At 30.0% G+C, this 23,612-nt stretch overlaps 2 protein-coding genes across 2 annotated transcripts; one reads left to right on the forward strand and one right to left on the reverse strand.

Moving 5' to 3' along the window:
• Positions 1–3,586: 3,586 nt before the first annotated feature.
• On the reverse strand, positions 3,587–6,069 carry LOC118029028 (uncharacterized). The gene is made up of 5 exons (XM_035032808.1): positions 5,911–6,069; positions 5,721–5,803; positions 4,357–4,460; positions 4,107–4,161; positions 3,587–4,023 (listed from the first exon to the last, which is right to left on the reverse strand). Exons 1-5 carry the CDS (start codon positions 6,016–6,018, stop codon positions 3,936–3,938), a joined length of 438 nt encoding a protein of 145 aa, XP_034888699.1. The 5' UTR covers positions 6,019–6,069; the 3' UTR covers positions 3,587–3,935.
• An 8,041-nt stretch (positions 6,070–14,110) lies between these two features.
• LOC118029027 (protein Asterix) lies at positions 14,111–18,240 on the forward strand. Its single transcript, XM_035032807.2, has 3 exons — positions 14,111–14,317; positions 14,428–14,528; positions 17,898–18,240. The coding sequence occupies exons 1-3, from the start codon at positions 14,159–14,161 to the stop codon at positions 17,959–17,961; spliced, it is 324 nt and encodes a 107-aa protein (XP_034888698.1). The 5' UTR covers positions 14,111–14,158; the 3' UTR covers positions 17,962–18,240.
• The last annotated feature ends 5,372 nt before the right edge of the window (positions 18,241–23,612 follow it).

Consider the following 23,612-nt stretch of genomic DNA (forward strand, 5'->3'; position numbering starts at 1 on the left):
CTATATACTGAGTTTATGAACAGATAATAATAATAATAATAATAATAATAATAATAACAACAACAATAATAAAGAAGAGAAGGAAGAAATTAATGAGAACTTTGAGTTGAAAGATTAATGTAAGGATTAAACAACGATAAAAATAAATGTCAAGGTTAGAGGATCCACTAATGGTACTTCAAACAAGTATAGTATAAACTCTTATTACTCAATTGGAAACCACACATAAAAGAGGTTCCAATCAGATTATAAATTGTTAACATGATTACATTAGTTATCTTATTCGAATAAAGCTAATACTTGTAAATGTTGGCAGGCATTCATGATTATAACTTATGTTAACAACAAATCAAGTTCCTTTCATAGCTCAGGTGTCGGTTATACCATACAGTATGGGCTATGAAAGTACCAAGTATTTGTTGTACCAAGTGTTATACAACATAAATCTAGATTAACTATTTAACAAGCAAAGTATTAAAAGTGAACAAGATAACAAATATAAAACATGTTAGTATCCAACGTTAAGGTCCATGTTAAGTTTATATTATACTTATTCTTACACCATTAGTGTACCCTTTTCACCTTGACATAATTAACTTAGCTAAACATAATGAAAGAAAGAAACATAGATGAACAAGATAAGAACATAAATGAGAAAGAAGTTAACTAAGTAAAGGAAAGGAAATGAAGTGCATAAACTTGATATTAATGAAAGCAAAACATAAGCAATACAAAGAGAGAAATCAAAAGCATGATCTTGATCTGGAAACCAAGATGCCTCAAAACATGGTAAGTGCCTCCTTTTATAGGCCAAAATTTGGAACTATTGATTTGTTAATTAATTGATGAGTGGGTGGCCACATCTTGACTTGGTGACAATCCTTATCTTCTTGTCTGAACAAGACGTCATTGCTAACATCATAATTTGCCCATAATCCTCAGGAATGTTCTAGGAAATTGTCTCATCTTTCCAACAAAAAAAAGATGAGGTCATTTGGACTTCTAGAACTCAAGATATGGGCTGAACACTAAATAGTGTCTGGGCTGCAGGACAGCTTCGGACTTCTTCGTTGTTCCTTCAGTTTGGACTTCAAAACGGCCTTTTTAAATCTTGGGCTCCTCATGAAAGTTGTAGGCCTTTGTCTTACCTTTCCATCCATATAAAATGGACCTAAATCCGAGATCTAGAGCTCCAGATATGATCCAATTACCGAGCAATGTTCCGGTTTGGACTACACCGGCATCTCTTTTCTAAGTTTGGCCATCTCTTTGTCCTTTCACTTTCAATACTTAAACTCATCAATCAATTCTTTTATTTATGTGATAGGCCTGCATTTAAGATGAGCATTTACCATAAATTAAGGTATCTTATAGTATCAAACTTGTTATTATAAAACATGTTTTAGTTAAGGAGTTATTGATACTTCAAGTGCAAAATGATGATATAAAACCTTGATAAACATGCACTTTTAAGTACTAATCAAATATGTTGTTGAATCAATGACAAAGCTCACAGTGGGTTGCCTTGTAGCTGCGTTTGTGGTTGTTGAAGAGAGATAAAGCATACAGTGGAATTTCTATACATGTTGGAAATTCCTTATTTGATGTTGCTCACGGAGAAGATTTAGTGATATTGTGCTAAAAAGATGTTAATGGAGTCCACTGTTGTTCATGGTGGTTGGCCTTATTATTGTTACTCATGGCTTAACGGTGCTAATGGAGGTCATGGTTAATGGTGGCAGAGGCTAGATAATCGAATGGGGAGAAAAATGAATTTGAGGGTGGCTATTTTTGTCTTCAGTAGAGATGAATGAGAAGATTTTTATTTGGGTTAATTTTGGTTTCCTTGGATAAAAGGATGAGAGATTTTGGGTTTTGGAGGAACAAGTCCTAGTGTGAAGCTAATTTTAGTTGATAAGAAGAAAGGGAAGAGTTTGGTTTGTTCTTGGTGTTTTTGTTTTTGTGTGGTATGTGAGCTAGTTAATGGAGAAGAGAATACGAGAGAGTCATGTTTATGTGCTAGCTGATTTATGAGAGAGATGGATAATTATGTATGGCTTTTTTTGGTTGTTGAAGGGGTATCTAACTAATTCTCTTTTTTTGGCTAATGCTTATCCCAAATCCCCCCTTGTGTGTGAGATTCCCTCACTATTTATAGGTAAAATGATTTGTCTTTTTCCTTCTAATTGCTTGGTCTCCATGAAAACTTGGTGACCAAGCAACCCAATAATCACTTTGATCCCTTATTTTCCTTCTTTTTTTTTTCCAGTCCCCTTGTCCAACTATTTTGTTTTTTATTTATTTTTAAAGGCAACTTTAAAGTCGACTCGATGAGAATGATTTTTTAATTATTTTTAAGACGCTAAAAATGTTAAAAACGACATGTGTGTGTATTGGATTTTTTGTTGTTTTTTGCTATTATTTTAATTTTAAAAAAATAAAAAAATCAGGTTATTACAACCTCTATTTTAAATCTACAATCTTTATCGTGAATTCTATCACCGTCATCATCATTAACTCTACCACTAGCTTTATAACTTTTGCAAACATATTTATAATTTTTATCATCAACATTCTATGGTGTTAGTATAAAATCTTATATTAGTATAAAATTTATTGTCATTATTATAATTATATCAAGTATTGCTATGTCACAACAATCACCACAATGCTATCTTTTCAATGAAGTGTACTATATTATTTGTGTGTTATTTTAATTAATTAATATTTTATATTTCTTAAATTAAAATAAAATTTGTATACAATTAATTATTTTGTTAAAAAAAATAAATATTTTTTAAGAAAGTATAAATAATAAACAAACAAAAAAAACCTTTTTTGGATGGGAGGAAAGCAAAAGGAAAAAACAGAAAGTGATACCAAACGCCACCAAAACAAGCTAACAAGAGGGAGTTATGTACTTTCGGTACTGGAAGCGGCTGCTAAAATCAGGGACGATGAAAGTAGACAAATAATCTTTAATTCGAAAATATTTGCTTTTGTTTGAGATTTATCAATCTCAGTTGAATGTATCGCCCTGTTAATTGTTTAAATTGGATGGGATCATTCTAATATATTGTTGAGTAGAGGAATGTACTCTAAATTGATCTTTGATTCAATGAAGATGGTCGGTCGGCGGGATATAGCCAGAAATTCCTTCATCTGATATTCGCCGTAGACTTGTACTAGCATCGTGGACCAATCCAAAACTGGGAAAAAATGAGTGCACAATATTGAATATGCATCCCCACGGTGACATGAATGTGCGCTCCATCATTATAATTGACTGGAAAAAAAAAATTACACTATTGCATGAAAGCCATATCGATCAGGGCACTGTATATTTTAGCATGCAATCTATGAGAAGCCTTGAATCAAATTCCAGGATGGCCTATCCACTCAGCGGGCTTATGATTTCTTGTTCTAATTCAATTCCCCGTGTAATTTTCTTTGTTAACTAGGTTAAGGCGTTGCATCCACCAAGAAGACTAGTTTACATGGACTCCCAAAAAGGAGATCTGTGTTGTCGGCATGAGATGATAGCAACCTGATTAAACAGAATTTTCTCAGTGCCCAGTGTACGGCATTTGAAAATCATTCTACTGTATATCATCAGAAAGCTATGCATTGCTCTCACGTATCAAATGACAACAGATAGACAGGACTCACAGGGCATCCTCAACATCAACTTTTTGTTTCCGAAGCCAACAAATTTGGATCAATAATGGATTCAGTGGTCCTAAATAGCATTATAATTGGAGATCAAGATTTGAGCATGCATTGCTGTTGTGATTGTAGGCATCGATGACTACCATTCTCCTGTATTTTGTCAGCAGCATCCATATATATCATATACAGTACCATATTTGGCAGCTGGGAAGAAACTATTTCACCAGCATCTCTACATCAGTGGCTACTTCCATTTGAGATTTTACTCAGGCTTCTGATGTTGAAGTTGAACCAGTGTTGCTCTGTTCCTCGAAACTCTTTACCGGGTCTGCAAATGATAGAGTACAAGGCCACCTATACAGAGATGGTAACGTTAAATTATGATACAACATATGCAATGCGAAGCACAATAAAACCATAGAAATTTACTCTCTTACTTGCTTGACATTATTGTCTCATTATCTATAGTCATTTTCTCATCAAATATGTTGCCTGAAAGGAAGAGTCAATGTAATAAAACAGCAATAATAGTTATCAAAGTGGAAGAGGAAAAAAAAATAGAACAGCCTCAACATCAGAAAACAGTAATAGCATTATCGACAGCATATTCAACTGTCATTTGAATCATTTGCAAGTACAATAATTGTTGAAACATGTGGAGCATGAATTATTGGCAAAACTTTTTACCTCCATAAAGATCTTTCTTTGAGAAATATTTTGCCATCAAGCGCTGGGTGTAGTCAGCTTCATATTTTTTGCATTTGTCAATGTACTCCACACTCTCAAGAATCCTAGTAATGGGTGGACATTGGTTATGTTGCCATGCAGATCAGGAAACTAGAAATGAGTAAATCATTACTGGTGCGACTTCATATGTTTCATGGATGAAACAAATGACATTTTAATTTTAATGGACTTGTTTACTCAATGCTATTGCTTGTGACTAATTCAGATTATAATGCTCATAGCTGAACCCATAAAAAGGCAACATATGTTAATAACTCTAAAAACTTAAATGGTTCACCGTATGACAGACTCAAACAGAGGTAATCTTAATAAAAGAGAGTTTTGTAACAGAGAGGAGGTTTTTTTTTTTCCTTTCAATGAATCCATCAAAACTTGTTCGAATTATTTCAAAGAAAACAAAAGGAATGCATGATTTCTGAAAGAGAAAAAGTTAAGTCTATGATTTAAAAAGAAAAGGGGAATCAAAGAAATCCAGAAAAAGAGAATAAATTAAAATAAAAAGACACCTAACAACATGAAGATAATGTCTTTGAAAACACTGAACTGAGCTAAAATTCCCCACTGTTACTGTCCATCCTTGGGTATCATACCAAGCAGCAATTACCCGTCTCCTAGATGGCTACTTATAATCTCTAACGAGAAACCATCCCATTATAAAAATAGGCCCATGCTTTCCCAAACAATTTATACTGTCTAATGGCTGGACATATAAGCGTGGATAAAAAGAATTAAAATAAAATAAACTATGATTGCAGACCTCAGTTTGGCCATTGAAGGTTTCCTTTCCTCAAAATTAAAGAGTTGATCATGGAACAACATGACACTTGGTGAATGATTAAATTCACAACTTACAAGGCTATAATAGTTTGTGCAATGGTTAACATGTCAATCAAGATGTAACAAATTCCAAGAAGGAAAGAATGACCTGTGAAGACGACCATATGTGACTGTTAAGTATCTGTCAAATTATTACTCGTGAAGACATTCATCAATCAAGATGTCAAAAATAAATAAATAAATAAAATCAGTCTAAACACATACGAATACCATGAAATATAACAAACAATCCCTTTGTTTTCTGCTAAGAACAAAAACACACAGAAATTAATAATCACAATCTTGATTTCAATCTGTAAAAAGGGGAAATGGATGGTAAGGAGTTATCAATTTTATGCAACCTGTTTGGTTGCAGAGAAATTAACAGGAAAACACGAAAACAAGAATCATTTATTTATGATGAATTAAAATTTAATGCCAATTCCTTCTCAGCTAAGAAGAAGAAGAAGAAGAAGAAGGGAACTGACTCAAAATGTGAAATGTCAGGCTTTTCATCCTGTTTTGCATTGGGGACAAGGACACCCTTCTCACTTGGCTTCTTCTCCTCCAGCTTACAAAATATTGTCAAAATACTTGCAATCAATATTTTATTACTACGGGAAAAACGAAATAAAAAAAGAAGAAGCACGTATCCATACGAGAGAGAGTTTACTGTACCTTGGAGACAACTGGTGGCGGTGGCGGTGGTGGTGGGGGAAGCGGCGGCGGAGATGGAACGGTTTGGGAGACAGAAAGAGGTGCTGCTGCTGCTTGCGGTGAAGCCATAATTATTATTTTTCTTTTCGGCTTCTGCTTTCACTTGTTATATATTAAACAATTTTTTTTTTTTTTTTGACCTTTAACAAATTTTGCTGGTAACAGCAATTAAGTGCCCAACATATACATTGGTTCTCAATTGGGTCCGCAAAGAATATTGTTTTGAAATTATCAATTAAATCTCCGGACCCATTTTTCATCCAAATTACCATTATATAAAATTAAAATACAGGTATTTGACAATTTGAAAATTTTTCAGTCAAACATTTACAATGATTTTAGATAGAAGAATTCAATTAAAGAATCCTAATAGTTCATGAACCAAATTTATTAAGAAAAAGCATATGCTGGAACATAATTGAGAGAATGGAGATTGATTGGAGACTAATCAAAGATTTCCCTTTGTTTAAATGTATATTAGCAAATTCATCGACGTTACACTACGGATTGGATTATTTTAAAAAAAAATTATAATAAATATTGAGTATAAAGATTTTTTTATAGTATTATTAAATCCAATTAAACAGTTTGATCTTGAAACTTACCGACCTGACTCCTTGTATAATTCATGTTTCGAATTAAATCACATAAGAGCTTATCTAAAGTGAATTGTTTAATTTAATAGATCTAAAGACAACTTGGATAACCAGTAAAAACATGACATAACTTTTTAAAAAGCTTTAAAATGATAATATTATTTTATATTGAGATGATGTTAGATTGGATCAACCTCAATCACCTTGCATCCTAGATCATAAACTTTAATAGGTTTAATAACTTTGTTATTTTTATAAATTATTTTTATTTAATTTTATGATAGCATTAGATACTTTCAAAATCAAACATCAACCATAAAAAAAACATTTATTTGAAATCATGATATCCCTATTGAAAAGTAGAAAAAATAATCAATCCAATATTAAATAAGAGTGAAAAAAAAACAATTAGAAAAATTAAAGGACCATAAACTAAAAATAAAAACATATCAGGTTTGATGAGTAAACCCATTAAACTCATTAATTAGGTAACCCAGTTCAACACATCAAACTCACAAACAAAGTCCATTGGAATTAATAACTTTTTTTTTCTAAACTATTGTTTATTTAACTATATGATAACAAAAATAGACGATTGTAAAATCGAACATCAAACCAATACCGAGACTTTATTTTAAAAATATAATAACCTCATAATAAATAAAAAAAAATAAATTATGAAACTCAATTCTCAATCAGTATAATATCAAATGATGAATTTGAAAAAAAAATATATATAAAAAGGATAAAAAAGAAGAAGTTAAACTCGCCATAACATCAACGAGCCCATGAACTTTCTAATTTAATAACAAGTTTTTTTTTTTTCAAAACTATTTTTTTAACTATATAATAAATAGATGGTTACATAATTGAGTTCAATTAAAAAAAAAAAACCCGCTAAACCCGCAAACAAGGGCAATCAGGGTTATCTTATGAAATTTGAAAGCTGGGTTATTGACCCCACAAAATTTAATAACCTTATTTAAAAAAAATTACTTTTTTATTTAACTAATTAAAAAAAAAATAGATCACATCGTGATGCTGAGATATTTTTCTGATACTAACTTAATGCCGAGATATTTTTTTGATACTACAATAACCATATAAAGATAAATTAAAATAAATTATGTACTCTAAATTTTCATAAACACATTAATAAGGACTAAATTAAAAAAAAAAATAGAAAAATATAAAATGCAAAAATAAAAATGATAATGGGCCTGGGAAGCATGTAGCTTTATTTATAATATTTTATAAATATTGTGCTTGGAAATCTTAACATCCACAATTGAAAAACGACTATGGTTTCTTGATTTCTATAATAAAACTCAATCGTTAACCTGATTAGAATTAAAGGTGAGTAAAATACTAAGTGATCACAAAAACTACATAAACTAAGAAAAAACTAACTGAATAAATCTAAAAAGATTATCGGATCAGTTCGGTTTTGATTTAAAGGATATGAAATTGACCAAACCTAACATAAACTAAATTAGGGAACCTAAAAAATCCCAAATAGTGAATGATAAATTTTGAGTTCAAAGCATGTTGACATTTCAAAGCATTTTGACATTTTATTTTGAGGTCATATGCTATGTGTGTGTGTATTCAATATACATTATTCCAATTCAAATTTAAAAATAAATTAACTTCAAATCATGAAATACAAACACAATATCAAATATCTAAATATAATTTTAAAATTTAAAATATTCTTAAGAGTCAAGACTACAAAAAAAAAAATCAATTTAAAGTAATTCAACACAAAAAAATGCTAAAATATTGAGAAAGTAAAAGGTTTTAATACAAAAGCATAATCAAATATCATATCCATCATTAAAATTGAAATAATGATCTTAATTTTATGGTGGTATGTAGGGAAATTGCATACAAATAAGCTAACTTGGTTAGAATTTGATGTAGTTTTTTCCTTTTCAATACAAATGCATTTTATTTTATTTTATTAATCTTGAAATAATTTCATTTTAAATTATTTAATCAACCCACCTTAACCTGTATAATTTATAACTTGGGTCTTGACCATTTGCTTTTTTTGTACACATTTATCTTTGTTAGGAATTGAGTTTGTTTATTTCTTAGAAAAATATATAACTTTGTTTTCTTGTAAATATGTTGGGTAAATTTTAGCTATGATCATTGGTTTACAAATTGCATGAAATTTTATATTCTAGAAAATTTCCTTAGTAAATTTTGTGCTATTGACTCTTAAAGAGTGTTTGGAATGTGGTAACTATTACTTTTCAAAGTGTTTTTCACTCGAAAATGCATCAAAATAATATTATTTTTTTATTTTTTAAAAAATATTTGTGATATCAGCATATCAAAACGATAAAAAAAATATATAAAATAATCGATTGAAGAAGTGGAGGTGGCTTCACCACATGCTAATGAAGTTTTCTTGAAGACTCTCTTTACCGCTTTATGCCACACCAAACTTTTGAGAAGCTAAGGTGGCCTATATTTATATTTATTATAGCAAAAAAAAAATATCCAAAATAGAATGAATAAGTAAACCCACAACATCTCGACTAAAATTCAAATGAAATGATTTGAGATCTTCAATAAGATAAAATTTATTTTGTTTTGTTTTTAAATAATCCGAGGTATATCAATTATTCTAGTTGGAAGAGAATGAAATTGATAACCTTAATTAAAATTAGGTGATGCAGTAAATTTAGAAAATGTATCTGGAAATTCTTATAGGATTGGAGGGAGGAGAATGAGTATTAACTAGATTCTCAAACTCCTATAAATGGATTTTTATTTCAATGGAGATAATTTGTTTAAATAGATTATTTAATATTTTAAGATGATTGAGATTGCATATCATTTACTTATGAGGTTAGCTAAAATACATATGGAATAAAAGGGTAATAGGTGGAAGCAATCCTTTTCTGGCATGGAAGAGAGGGTTGCCATTTGTTTCTTGACAGAATTATGTTCAAGTTTTGATTCTTATACTTGGAAGAAGGGCTAATAGATACTTATAAACGTTTGATGATATGACAACTAGAATGGCCTTGATGAAAAATGCACCTTTGAAATTCTTTTTCAGGAAGATTAGACCCTAATTTAGAATATGGTATTAAAAAAACTTGTTGAATTCAAGGTATAAGGAAAATCAAATTCATGGGTTAGATTATAATATTAAAAGAGCTAGGGATCAAAGTAAAAAGAATTTAAAAGTTTAAGGATCAAATTTATATAGTGATGAAAATATATTTTGTTTTTAAACATCTAGTTTGAAGTGGAGACCATATATGTGGAACATTCGATTTTAGTATTGACTAGATATGTTAAAATAGAAATTTGAACGAATATTTGGTAAAAACTTTAACTGCATGTTTGAAAATTAAATTTAAAGCCTTAATCGAATATTCAATTTTAAAATTGATTTATTCATGTTATTTCATTAAAAAATAATGGTTGTTGAAGAATTCATCATACTTTATAACAATATAATTTTAGTTATTGATCACTTAATACTATAAAGACATATCATTTGGTTGTTTGGAACAACTTCCCTTTTATTTTTCTCAATTTCATACAAAACTAAACAAGCTCTTTGTGTGTTCGGAGAAGAATATTTTGTTTTGTTATGTAAGACTTTTGATTTCTTTGTATTAGTTCTAGAAGTGTAATTATTTTTAAACCCAATAGCAACTATTTTATAGTAGAAAATAACACTTTAAAGATAATGAATCTTCACATTTTAAAAATACACAATCAATAATAATTCCACCAACACAATTATATCTTCCTTATTAGTATAAAATATATTTCCTCCAATTGTTTTAAAGTTTTATTTATTGATGAAATTGAAGAAAATAAAGATTATTATTAAGAGGATGTTGAAAAGATTATTTCAAAATCAAAGATTACAATAGTTTATGGATTAAAAGGTGAAGACTATTGCAAATTGAAAAGTGTCTCAAGAAAAAAAATGATGTTTGTTACATGAATAAATTGATGAAATACATGGAGGTTTGATCCAACATGTAAGTTTTTAAAATGTTGAAAAGCTTAAAAACAATACATGGTGTAAGGCATCAAAATTATATTATAAAAGATATATAAATCATGTTGTGATTGTCATAAAGAAATTATTCAACGTAAGAAAATAAAAAAATATTGATCATTATGATTTTTAACATCCTAAAAAAGATGAAGAATGATTTTTAGTGATGATTAAAAATAATTAAGTTTTCTTGAGAAAAATTATGCATTCATAGTTTTGAACAAGAAAAAGAATTATTCTTGTGTTGGAAATAAGATATTAGTCTTATTTGATTATGTTTTGTGCTTGTGATGAAAATATTGTATCAAACTTTTTAATGATGTCCAAATTTTGATATTAATGCTTTAATACTAAAGTGATTGTTTATGGATTATTTTGACATTTATTTAAGCATCAGAGAGTCTTCAACTCCACCAATGGAGACTTTTTGTAGGTACTAGCCACAAACACATTTGCCTATCAAGTACCAAGTATAAGTTATCAACTACCTTAGCTAGGGAGAATGAATGAGATCGGTAAGACCAATTGATTAACTAATTATCCAATTCGGGAATCCTATTCCTAGGCTACCTGGAATTTTTGAAACATCATCACAATTAAATAAAATAAATTAAAAATCTTACACACCAATAATATCATTAACTCTTGCAAAAATTATATTGTTTAGGAAGTAAAATTTGGGATTTTTTTAGTTAGAGGTATCTTAGTTTTACATATAGTTCAGATATATTTTTAAAAAATTTATAAACTAGACATGGGCTTGTGTTGCCCTGCAAGGCCAAATTGTTTTTCTTTCTATAAAAATGATGTTCAGGTGCTGCAAGCACGTATTAATAAAGAAAGAAAAATCCGCGACTCGAGGTTTAAACCTGATTAGGTCAAATAAATTGATTTTATTTTAATTAGATGTTAAAAAATAGGGAACAATAGAAAATAAATCAAATTAAACAAACAAAAAAACAATCATGATAACCTAACAAAAAAATCTTTTTTTCAAAAAGCAAAAAAAAAAACGATGTAGTTTAATTCTTAATCACTTGAATAAGGAAGGAAAGATAAAAAAAAAAACAAAAAAAAAACAAAAAAGAAGAAAAAAAAAAAAGAAAAAAGAAAAAAAAAACCCAAAGTCAACTCGAGTTAGCATGAAAAACTTGTAATTTGGGTAATAAATGATGAGTCAACCCGAGTTAACCCGTCAAATATGCAATTAAGGTTATAAGATCGAGAATAATCTGATATAAAAGAAAATGAAGAAAACAATAAAGTCTATTATTAAAAAAAAACTAATGTAAAATAATGAAATAAAAAAAGAAATAAGTAAAAAAATAATGTTAACTAGCATTAACTTCTCAAATCCATAACCTGAATCATTAGACTAGAAGCATCATATTTAGAAAAATCACAAAGTCCAATACCTAACCAATCAAATATTAAATGATGAAATTGAAAAAAAAAAAAAAACAATTATATACAAGGAAGCAAAACCAAAAATAGCAATTAAAAAAATCAGGATTAAGATTGAAATAAAAAATAAATTTGATAACAACTACAAATTCTTAATTGAAGGGTGAAATTGAAAAAAAAATCAATTTAATAAAATAAATAAATAAACAATAAAAAAAATAAAGACCAAATTAAAAAAAAAAAATCACAATTGGGATTGAAAGATTAAATAAAAAAATATTTTTTTATAAAAGATCAATAAAAAAAACTAAAAAAAAAAATAAAGATTAAAGTTGAAATATCAATAATTAAAATAATATCATGATAATTTTAAAATTTTAAATTGTCAACTTGAATTTTAAAAGGAAAAAAAAAATAAAAATCTCAAAGCTACATATCATTCCACAACTGCTGTCATGCACCGTTTCATTAGAAAAAAGATATCATGACAACTTGAATAACATGAATTTTGTATTAATAAAAGATGCCGCATGATCTACCAATATATTACAGGCATCTCTTATATAACAATAGTTTTTTTATTTAAATTATATTTTATATTTATTAAAAAATTAAATTATTTTAATTTAATTTAATAATAACAAAAATCATAATAAAAATATAAAAAAAATCCTTAGACACAAGTTATAAAAATTTTGCTTCTGTTGTACTTAAAAAAAAGAAAAAAAGTAAAGAGCTCGTAGATGTCAACGTTAAACATTTTAATTTTAAAAGTATTTGAATTATTACACTATATTAAAAAATATAAAAGAAATAATTCAATAAAAATAAATAAATTTTATAAAAAGATCAAAATACTCCATGATCAACGCCATTGGTTTTCAGGAAGGGAAAATATACTTACACTACAGGTATATAATGTCTATAGCCATTTAGTTTTTTTTTTTATATATATATATATAAGAAAACCCTCTCTCTCTCTCTCTCTCTCTGCTTTTATTCTCTCCTGGTAAAGCCTTGCCCTCAGCTATGCTAGTAGTATAGAGGTCATTGACAACAACGCCGACACCAAGCAGAAACAAAAAAAATCAATGGCTTTAGCTTCATAAAATCTCCTTCCCTCTTTCTCTAGGTCATAATAACCCTTGCTTCATCTCTCTCTCTCCATCTTCAACAACATCTCATGATAAAACGATCACAAACGCTGCCGTTTCCTACACGCCAGGCAACAACCAAAAAAAGACAAGCAATGAATCAAGCGAAAACACACCTTTGATTTGTTCATCAGCAACAGTAAAAGTTATGATGTCCTGAATCTATAAAAACTTGCATTCATGGTCATGTTTAAAACTTGAAATCTATAAAATCAAGTGATATGAGTTTGTTTTCGTAGTGGTGGTGGTTGTTTCTAATAGCATGTTGGGGAACTGTGCAAATGTGTTTAAAAATTTTGAAATATTTGTTTTTAAAATGAATTTGTTTTATATTTTTATATTATTTTAATGTGTTGTTATTAAAATAATTTTAAAGAAATAAAAAAAAATTATTTTAATATATTTTTAAATAAAAAATATTTTAAACTGTTATTATTATTATAATTTTAAATGGTTCTTAATACAGGAATCTTATGGAGTTTATGATTTTGAGAATTACCGTGAGAGAGATAAATGGAAAAATAGATAAATCTAAAGATAAAAATAAAAAAAACAAATTTGTATTTTCATGACATTAATTAATAAAAATAATTATTTTTAATTTTTCACGAGTCTCATTCTAGTTAAGGTTTGGAAGGAACTTTAAGTGGGGTTTATTATTGTAATAATAGTTGTTTTTTTAATATATTTTTTATTTAAAAATATATTAAAATAATATTATTTTTTATTTTTTAAAATTTATTTTTAATAAAAATTAAATGGCGGCGTAAACAAACATAGCCATACATTATAAACAGACATACCCAGTGACTAGCAAGCTAGCGGAAGCATTACATTGTATTGATTTGATAATAGTAGGGATCAAAATAAAACAAATAAAAGTTTATGAGCTTAGTTGAATTTGAACTAAAGACTGGGGGCGCTCGACCAATTATCCATTTTGAATCTACGATTTTTATAGCCATCATACTAGAAAGTTATTTCTAATTTCTCTGGATCGAGAGAGAGAGAGAGAGATGTCGTCACACAACAACAACCCAGCGTCAGCGAACGATCCACGGCAACCGTCAGCGTCGAAACCGTTCCTGGCACCGATGATTTCACCACAGGATGTACCCGTTGATTACTCAGGTTTTGTTGCGGTTATCCTTGGCGTGGCTGGCGTCATGTTCAGGGTAATTAATTAAATTTATTTATTTATTTAATCAGCACATCTTTAATTTATTTATTCATCTAATACAAATATTAACAAGTTGATTGCTGTATGGTGCTGGCTGGGTGGCAGTACAAGCTTTGCTCGTGGCTTGCTCTCATATTCTGTGCCCAATCACTTTCAAACATGAGGAATATGGAAAATGATCTTAAGCAGATTTCCATGGCATCCATGTAAGTTCACCCTTGATTTTATTATTTTGTTTGGATTATGGAATTTTTTTTTCCTTACTGTTTCTAGATAGACAGATAGATCGAGATGCAGCATTTAGGAAAGGCACATTGTAATTATCATATAATTGGAGATCTTTTCCTAATCGTAGGAAAGGTTTGTCTACAGTTGTAAGGGATCATTATTTATGGAACACATTCCTACTTTTTGTCACGAAATGGTCATGACAAGTTGGTGTGTTTCTGTAAAAGCTATGCGAGTCATCTGACTTTTTAGATATGCTTTCTAGCTTTAAGTTCTGCCTTCCTTGCTACGATGTAACGAGTTAACAGCTGAAAAACAATGTAAAGTCCTTGGATTGCTAGAGAACCCTGCTCTTTTGCAACCATTAATGTATTTTGCTAGAGAACTTCGAACAATACATATTGCATCCCAAACAGCTCTCTCACCAAAAGATGATCACAATTTATATAAGAACCCAAATATTGGTGCTTGGTTGGTTTTCAAAGAAAAACTAGTTATAGATACTGGCTTATTATAACAAGAGTTCTTGCACAAGGCTAATTGGTAGTACTATGGCCTTGTTGATTCTCATATCTTCACACTATGAAACTATCCAAGATGAAACGGATAAGAGGATTATTCTGGCAAGATTTCTGAAATGTCACTCATCATAGATTGGTGTCATCTACAGGACTGTAAGCATTGTTCTGTTGAGAACCAGTGGTTCCAACCTTTAGATTGCTTCGAAGATTGATTGAATTCAAGGACTTCAAATGGAAATGAGATATCTTAGATGTTGTTTCTCCTGAGAAGGCTGAACTGGAATGTTAAATGGGGGATACCGGAACTTTGTTGTTTTGAATGCAATTTGCTTCTTTTTTTTGCATTAGTTATAGAGTTAATTATAAATTAGTCCTTATGATGTTTGAAAACAAATTATTATTACCCTCTACTATGATAAATAATTAAATAATCCTTGTAGTTTTGTATTCTGTCACTACCTTAGTCCCTCTGTCAATTATCCGTTAATAAACTGACGAGCTGTTCTCAATTTAAAAGTTTGTTTTCCAAAAACACCCTTTATTTTATTTTTATTTTTTGTCAAATTTTCCTTTTCACCTACTTCCCTTCCCTCACATCTCTCTCCCTTTTCTTCCATTTCTCTCTCCTACTTTTTCTCCAAACCTTTCCTCTGCCTCTCTCTCCTCCCTTTCTCCTTCCCTTTCCCTCCGCCTCTCCTCTCCTCTTTGCTCTAGCATCACTACAAAAGCTCACCAAAGAAAAATCAAAGAAAAAAACAAAGAGAGAAATTACTGGTTCTTCATCATTTTTTTTGTGAAACCATAATCAAATTAAACTCCCCATCTTCAAGAGTTCATTGATACCAAATTTGGACCTATACACTAGTTAATTTATGTGTTCTAAGACATGAAACAAATTGGATCTAAGAGTTAAAATTCTGATTTTTTGCATTTAATTTGAGTTTTGAAATGTTTTTTAAAGTTGAACTGTTGTTTGGAAGATGAAAATGATTGATTTGATGATGTTTTGGGTTGTTTCGAGGTGGGAGGGTGGTGATTTGGCCTTGGACAGCAGGAGTGGGATGCTGCTGGAATTTTCAGCAGAAAGTTATATCTATACCTTATAGTGCAACAAATATTGCAATTAAGTTATTATATTTGAACACTACTATTCATTAACGACTGTTGTCAACCAGTACTTATCCATGCATCAAAGGGTAGTTTGAGCATTAATGTTAAAACTAAGAGGTCTATTAGCCATTTGATGGTCAAGGGACACTGTCAAATAATTTATCTATTAGCCATTTGATGGTCAATCGACACTATCAAATAATTTATCCTAGTAGAGGGACTAATTAATTTGTTTCAATAAACTAGAGGGACTAATTTACAATTAGCTCTTTTTTATACTAGACTTCAAGAAGGCTAGCAAACTGGTGAAGCAGTTATTTTCTTGATTAAGCTGTCTCCCCTCGGTGGCATTAATGGTGAATATTAGTGAAGTGTCCAAGTTTCTGTTCTTGTTGGTGGTTGTGGTGGGTGTTCATAGTAGATTGATTGTGGTGGGAGGTGCATCATAATAGGGATGCAGATGCGTTCAGTGAATATTTCTATTATCCTTTGTGAATTGAGTATTCCACGCTTCTTTTTTCTGGAAATTGGCAAGTAGAGTTTTGCAAGGCTTTTCTGTTACTCTTCCTTTGTCTCATTTTGTGCCTTTTCTTTTTGTAGTTTCATATATAATTTGATACAAAACAGGAGAAGTTCTATTACTGTGATCTATTTCTTGGTTTATGTTAAACTGGTTGGATGTGGTCCAATTATTTTATAGTTATACTTTGACTGCAATTTTCTGAAGTTAAAGGAGTACAATTGCGATATTGCAATTGCTACCGAGTGATTTTAAATAAAACGATGAATTTTGTTTTTAACACAAATTATCAATTACCCGGATGTATATAAGTTGAGTTCTGGCCTAACCTTTTCACTTTGAAGTGAATAGCCTGATGTTCCTATTAGTTTATATGTTCCATGCATCCTTGGATTGGCCCATAGATTTAATAAAATAACAACCATTTCATGTCTATCCTCGGAAAGGTGCTCAAAGTTTCATTGGGATGAAATGGTTGTCATTGATTATAATTTGAGTTTAGTGGAGAGGAATTCGGAATGCCTTTTAACATTGGTTGTTTCTTATCTGGATTGAACTTTTCAACAATCAAACCCTTTAAAACAACATACTGTAGTTGAAGGGGGGGTCAAGTAAGGTTGGACATGCACTTGATTTGTGACCTTGATAACATGTCACTAGCTGATTTCATCCCTGGGCTTTCTGAGCAAGTGAAGAAAATGAGGATTCTCATATAAGATTGTTTTAAAATTGGATCTCACCATCTGCAATGGTACAGCTGTTTATGTGAGTGGTGAGTTATTACAAGTTGCTATTATTGGGTTCTCTCTGTCCTATCAACAACTAATGCAAAAGCATGATCAATGGAGTTTCTTTTCCTATAACCTTTTAGGAGGACCATCTGCAGCTGTGTTTATTTCTTGTCGTTATTGCTGGAACCCAGACCTCATTTTGTGCTTATTCTAAAAGCAAGGTCATTCTGCATCTGTGCTTGATAAAATATCAGCCTAGCTGAGAAGACAAGGTGATGTTGACGATATACAAGTTCATGCTGTCAGGAAAATAGAATTAAGCTACATGTAACGGTCCGATGTATTTTTTTTTACGTCCCTTGTTAGCATAGATCCAGCAGTACAAGTCAGTGAATTAGATTCTCAATTATTTCTTTTCCTTTGTGATTTTACTAACTGGTTTCAAATTTAATGTTCGAAAACTAGGTTTGCAATCATGGGATTGGTTACAAATTACTTGGGCCCTGCTCGATCTGCCTCCCAAAGTTGAGAGCGATTCCTTCAAGAAGAGATCAAAAGAGTAAATGGTGACGGCAGAATGGTCGTCTTTTACTGGGAAATTATGATAATCGCTGGTAGTCAAATTTGACGAATGGATTGGATAAGACGTCAAGTGTATGTTCGGCAAATTTGGTGTGAATAACGTTGTTCAATTTCTTTCTTTTTCCTGGATTTGCAATTTCGCTATCATGGGCTACCTACCTAGTATTTGGATTTGTTCGAGAAGCTTTGGAGTTGTTCATGAAGTAACACTTTAATTTTTTAGAAAGCTCTGATGTTTTAGTAAGATTAGAAAACTAGAGTCAGAAAAAGTAAAATTGAAATTTATTGTCCAAGTAATATTTTTCTTTCAGAAAACTGGAAAACTAAATATAAAGGTTTTCCACATGTTCCCGATGTAAGTGTTTTTTTTATTGTATTTAAAATGAAAGAAAAAACATATACAATATAATTTTTTATTCTTTTATATAAAAGCATTTTTAGCAATGTAAAATATTAATATTATTATTTTTTATATTTTTATATTGAATTGACATAGAGGAGCGATGTCTATGGATTCCTCTTTTTACTCCTTAACATGTCCTCAACTGGAAACACCACTTCCCATTTGACAGCATGCCACCAATGTTCATCTTGAGCTAGAATCACTTCACGAGATTCTTAGTTTCTTGACCGTTTGACGTGGGATTATTTAGTTTTATTTCTCAAGGGTAATGGAAAGGATATAACTCAGGTTGAGGATTGCCTTGACGTGGTGGAAGTCATCTTGATTATCCTTACTTAATGCGAGGTTGTTGTTTTTTATTTGTACTTGTCCCCTTTAATCATGATTGAATGAGAATAGATAAGAGGATGATGAGACTGACAAAAAAACTAGCCTCTCACTCTAAAAAAAATAAAATTTGTAAGTTTGTAAATTGAAATTGTTAGATCTATTTATACTTGATAAATTTGTAAGTTTAAATTATGATTTTGAAAATATGATTGATTATAAGGGTGTGTACTTTTAAATATTGTTGGTTGTTAATTGTTACGGGTCTAATAATTTATTTTTTTCTAAAAAAAAAAGAGTTTTGTTATTTACTTTTAGTATTTAAATATATGAACTCATAATAAATCAATACTTGAAAATTAGAAGGAATAGTCTTTCACCGTAATATTCTCAAATCGAAGTAATTATGAAATTAATTAAGAATAAAATTGAATTTCCTAGAATACTCACCAATTAGGGGTATTTTCAATTCCATATTTCATAACATTAGAATTAGAAATATCTAAAGTACCATGTGATAGGTGAGCTCTTTTCACGGCATCTTCATGAACCTTTCATGGGTACATCTAAGATACTATAAGATAGAGGAGTCCTTTCAAGGCAATTCCATAGACCTTTTTTAGGTACAAGTAAACCCTTTCAGGTCATCTTTTATAGACCTTCCATAGAACTTGGGTTGGTTTATAAGGACCCAACATAAGCCTCTCGATATATTTATGGACATAACTTGAAAGTTATGATCTTGTTTGATCAACTTAGAATACTTAACCAGACTTAGGAATGTTTGAGGTACCATAGTACAAGTGAACATTTTCCAAGGCATCTTTCATGAACCTTTTCTAGGTACAGGTGAACCTTTTCAGGGTATCTTGATCTAGTTCGACCAATTTAGAATACTTGGTCAAGACCTCTAGAATGGTTAAGTGTTAAACTTTTGATTAGGGTTAAACTCATTGTACTAAACCTATATTCATTCAATAAATAGACCCTAATTAGTTTAAACATAACCAGACCATCAACAATTTAAGATAAGACTAGTAATGCAGCTTATATTAGGTATGATACTTTAGAGGTGATAATAATTTCTTAGTATAAATTCTTTACCTTAGATATCTGCAGATCTGTTAGGGTTTTTAATTATCATAATACTAGGTGATGACTTTTTAAAAAAAACAAGACCCTTTCTCCAAAGAACATATACTTCTTTTTCTTGATCACTACGACGTTTGACTCATAATTGCTATGTGATTGTTGCGTTTCATTATATGGATGGTTTTTTTTTATTGTTTTAGCATGCATATTATTCATAATTGCTCATACATGTAAATTGGATATGGATGAATGCTTTTATGCATCACTTTTTATTATTATTATTTATGAGAGCACAAACCTTAAACTTCAAGATATGACATAAACCTCATGATCACGCAACCTATATGTAACAAAGACAAATCCTGAAAAGCTAAAGAATCAAGTGTGATAGGAGTGTGATGCAATGAAAACCCGTTTCAAGGCATCAACACTATTGGAATATGAAACCCCCATCCAACAAATAACAATTCACGAATGAAAAGTATAGGATGACGTCACGAAAACAATTGGTCTTTGATAAGTCAAATTTGTTTTTTATCCCAGCAAAGAAAACGTGTTTCATCATGCAAAATACTAGTTTGTTTCATAAATTCATGGCTACTAAAAAATTCAACTTACAAACGTTATATAATAGTTCAACTAATAACCCTAATGGACTCAAAACTTTTGGGTTAATATTTATCCACTTACAATAAATCCAAAGTATGTTAACTAAGCTCAAACATGAAGAAAATAATAAATTTGGCACATAAACTAAAGATGTTGCACCTAGTTAGACAAAATATCCTAAAATAGATAAATTTTATAGTTTAAATAATGTCATGAATGAAATTTTCATTTAGAAATATTAGGATCTTAGTTGCACCTTTAAATATCCAAAATAAGTTAGAAAATTGATTGCTAAAGTTGCCATTCCTTTAGCTTCCTTGTTTGTCTAAGATAATTAATTATAGCTTTAAAAAACTATCTCAAAGCATGGAAATCTTTATTGCCTTCTTTTAAACTTCCTTATAGAATTAATAAACTCTCTAAAAGAAGCTAACAAATTTGTCATTAAATACCACCAATCATTCTTTCATTGTGTAACTAGGATGGATAACGTATCTTTGTATAAAAAAATTTTTGGAACATTAATGAATCCTTGTCACATTTAAAAATTATATTGCAACTCATTAAAGATTCTCGTAAAATTAGAAAATTCTCAAAATAAACTCCTACATTCTTGTAGGAAAGAATCCTTGTCAAATACAAACTCACTAATCTATTAGAACAAAATCTGGGGGCATATGGCTTTTTTTTTAATCTCAGTTTGTTGCCCACATCACTTTCATTTAACCCGCTCCCTCAACACAAGTACCACAAACTATAGACTTGACTGCTAATAAATTGGTTGCTCTCAAAGAAAGAATGAGGGCAATTAAAAGGGCAAATCTCTACTATCTTGTAAAAGCTACACCCCCAACGTGGTTTTTTCAAAGAAATCTAGATTAACAGAGTCTATTGAGTATACTGGTACATAATTCCCAATGACTCATCTCAAGACATACTATAATAAAATGACTAAGGTGATCTATAATGAGAAACTATTGATCTATTTTTTTTCAAGACAATCTAAGTGTTATTGCTTTGAGTTAGTATATGTGGTTGGATAACACCAAGATTAAGAGTTGAAAGACCTGATGGGTGTCTTTGTCAAGTGGTATAAATTCAACATAGATATTGCACCTGATAAAGTGAGCCTATAAATTATAGAAATGGGTAACAAGGAGTCTCTCTATGACTATTGACCTGAAGTAGCTGCTCAGGTGAATCCTCTACTACTAAAGAAGGAGATGGTCAACTTGTTCACCAACATTCTTAAAACACTCTACTTCAAGTGTCTTGTTGTAAGTGCAACCCAATACTTTATTGACTTAGTGATTGTGATCAAGAGGATTGAGTAGGCTATCAAAGCATGGAAAATAAAAGATCCAATTATAAGCTCTAGAGTCATAATGAAAGATGAGCTATAAAGTAGCTTTTAGATTGGAAATCTTGTCCTATCAAATCTAATTACATCACTACCTGCCCAATTGCCATTGCCAAAGATTGACATATCATTCAAAGATGTTTACTAACATCTTTTAAACACTAAACATATTGCCTCAACTCCATTAGATCCCATACCCTAAGTGGTACAATTCAAATGAGAAATGTTAATATCATGAAAGAATCTTAGGCCATTTAATTGAAAATTACAAACTTTCAAGTATCAAGTTTAGAAGCTAGTAAAGGGAAAATTGAGTCTGTAAAGGATAATGATATCTACCACTTTGTTACTAGATCATATTCAACATAATGAGTTGCTGGTAAACGCTAACAACACGCAAATATTACAAGGAAGCTAACCTAAGAAGGGGTGATGCATTGTCAATCATTTTTTATGAAACTTTGTTATTCTGTAGTTCATTTTTAAGTATGTTTTTCATATGAATTGGCATCACATCACAATCTTTTGATTTAATATGTCTTTTCTTTGTCTTTTTGTTGTTTTGAAATGAAGAAAATTTTTTTTTAAGTAATACTTGACATTTTATTATTGTCCATGCTTGGATACATATATAATGGTAAAAATAATTGAACCTTAAGATGTGCCATGTAAGAAACCAAGGGGCAATCCCTATTCTTTGTTTTTTTTGTTGTTTTGAAATCAAGAAATTTTTTTAAAAAAGTAATACTTGACATTTTATTATTGTCCATGCTTGGATACATATAATGGTAAAAATAATTAAACCTCAAAGTGTGCCATGTAAGAAACTAAGGGGCAATCCCTATCCTTTTGAGACTCATAAAATTGAACCTCATAACTAATATGAAGGCTCTGTTCAAACATTATTACTAAACCAGTTTTGGGAAAAACCATTTGCCAAAATAATCTTGAAAGATTAGATTTGTTTTTTTTTTTTTTTGGAAATAATTCGATGTTTGTTCAAAACATTTTGACGTCTTTTTTTATAGGGTGACAAATAAATCATTCAAGCAATTCTCATCATGAGGTGACAAAACAATCTTAAGCCAAAAGACTTCAAATGAAAAATGTGTAGTTACCCTTACTCTATGCCTTTTGAGTTATGTTTTAGTTGTATGCATAATGACTTAAAGGAGATTCAATAGTCATAGACTTACAAGACATAGTTTTTTCAAATCCAAACCGTTATACTAGATAAGGTCAAAGTTTATTGGTTTTAACCGCTTGCGTTTGAAAAGATGAAAGACCATCTTTGTTATTCATTTCACATTAAAAAATAAATATATCTCTTACAATCCCTTTTGAGTTTGAAAGAGATTTTTTTTCATAAAAATCTTGATTGGGATCACACTTTATACTAGGAGCAAGTGAAAATTCAAAGATCAAAAGTTGATGAAAAGCCATGAGAAAGCCAAAAGCCAATAAAACCCAAGAAACTCAAACATTTAAGGCATGTTTAAATCAAAAAATAAAAATGACAAAATAAAAATCATAATAAATGAGGATACCTCACCAAAGCAATATAAAAAAATAAAAAAATATGGCTAAAGAAAAAAAGACTAAAAATATACAAAGAGTCAAACAGATGATAATGATTCTAAGTTTTTGGAACCCTAAAACACTCTTTAAGCTTATGATCCCTTTCTTTTATAGTATAAGTGGCGCTCTCAAAATGCAAAAAACTTTTTCATAAGAGTCATAACATTGCGGAAAAAAACTATTCATTATTATTCATGCTGATTAAATAACCAAAAAACCCGATAAACCA

The sequence above is a fragment of the Populus alba genome, chromosome 12 (assembly GCF_005239225.2).
Source record: "Populus alba chromosome 12, ASM523922v2, whole genome shotgun sequence".
Classification (NCBI taxonomy): domain Eukaryota; kingdom Viridiplantae; phylum Streptophyta; class Magnoliopsida; order Malpighiales; family Salicaceae; genus Populus; species Populus alba.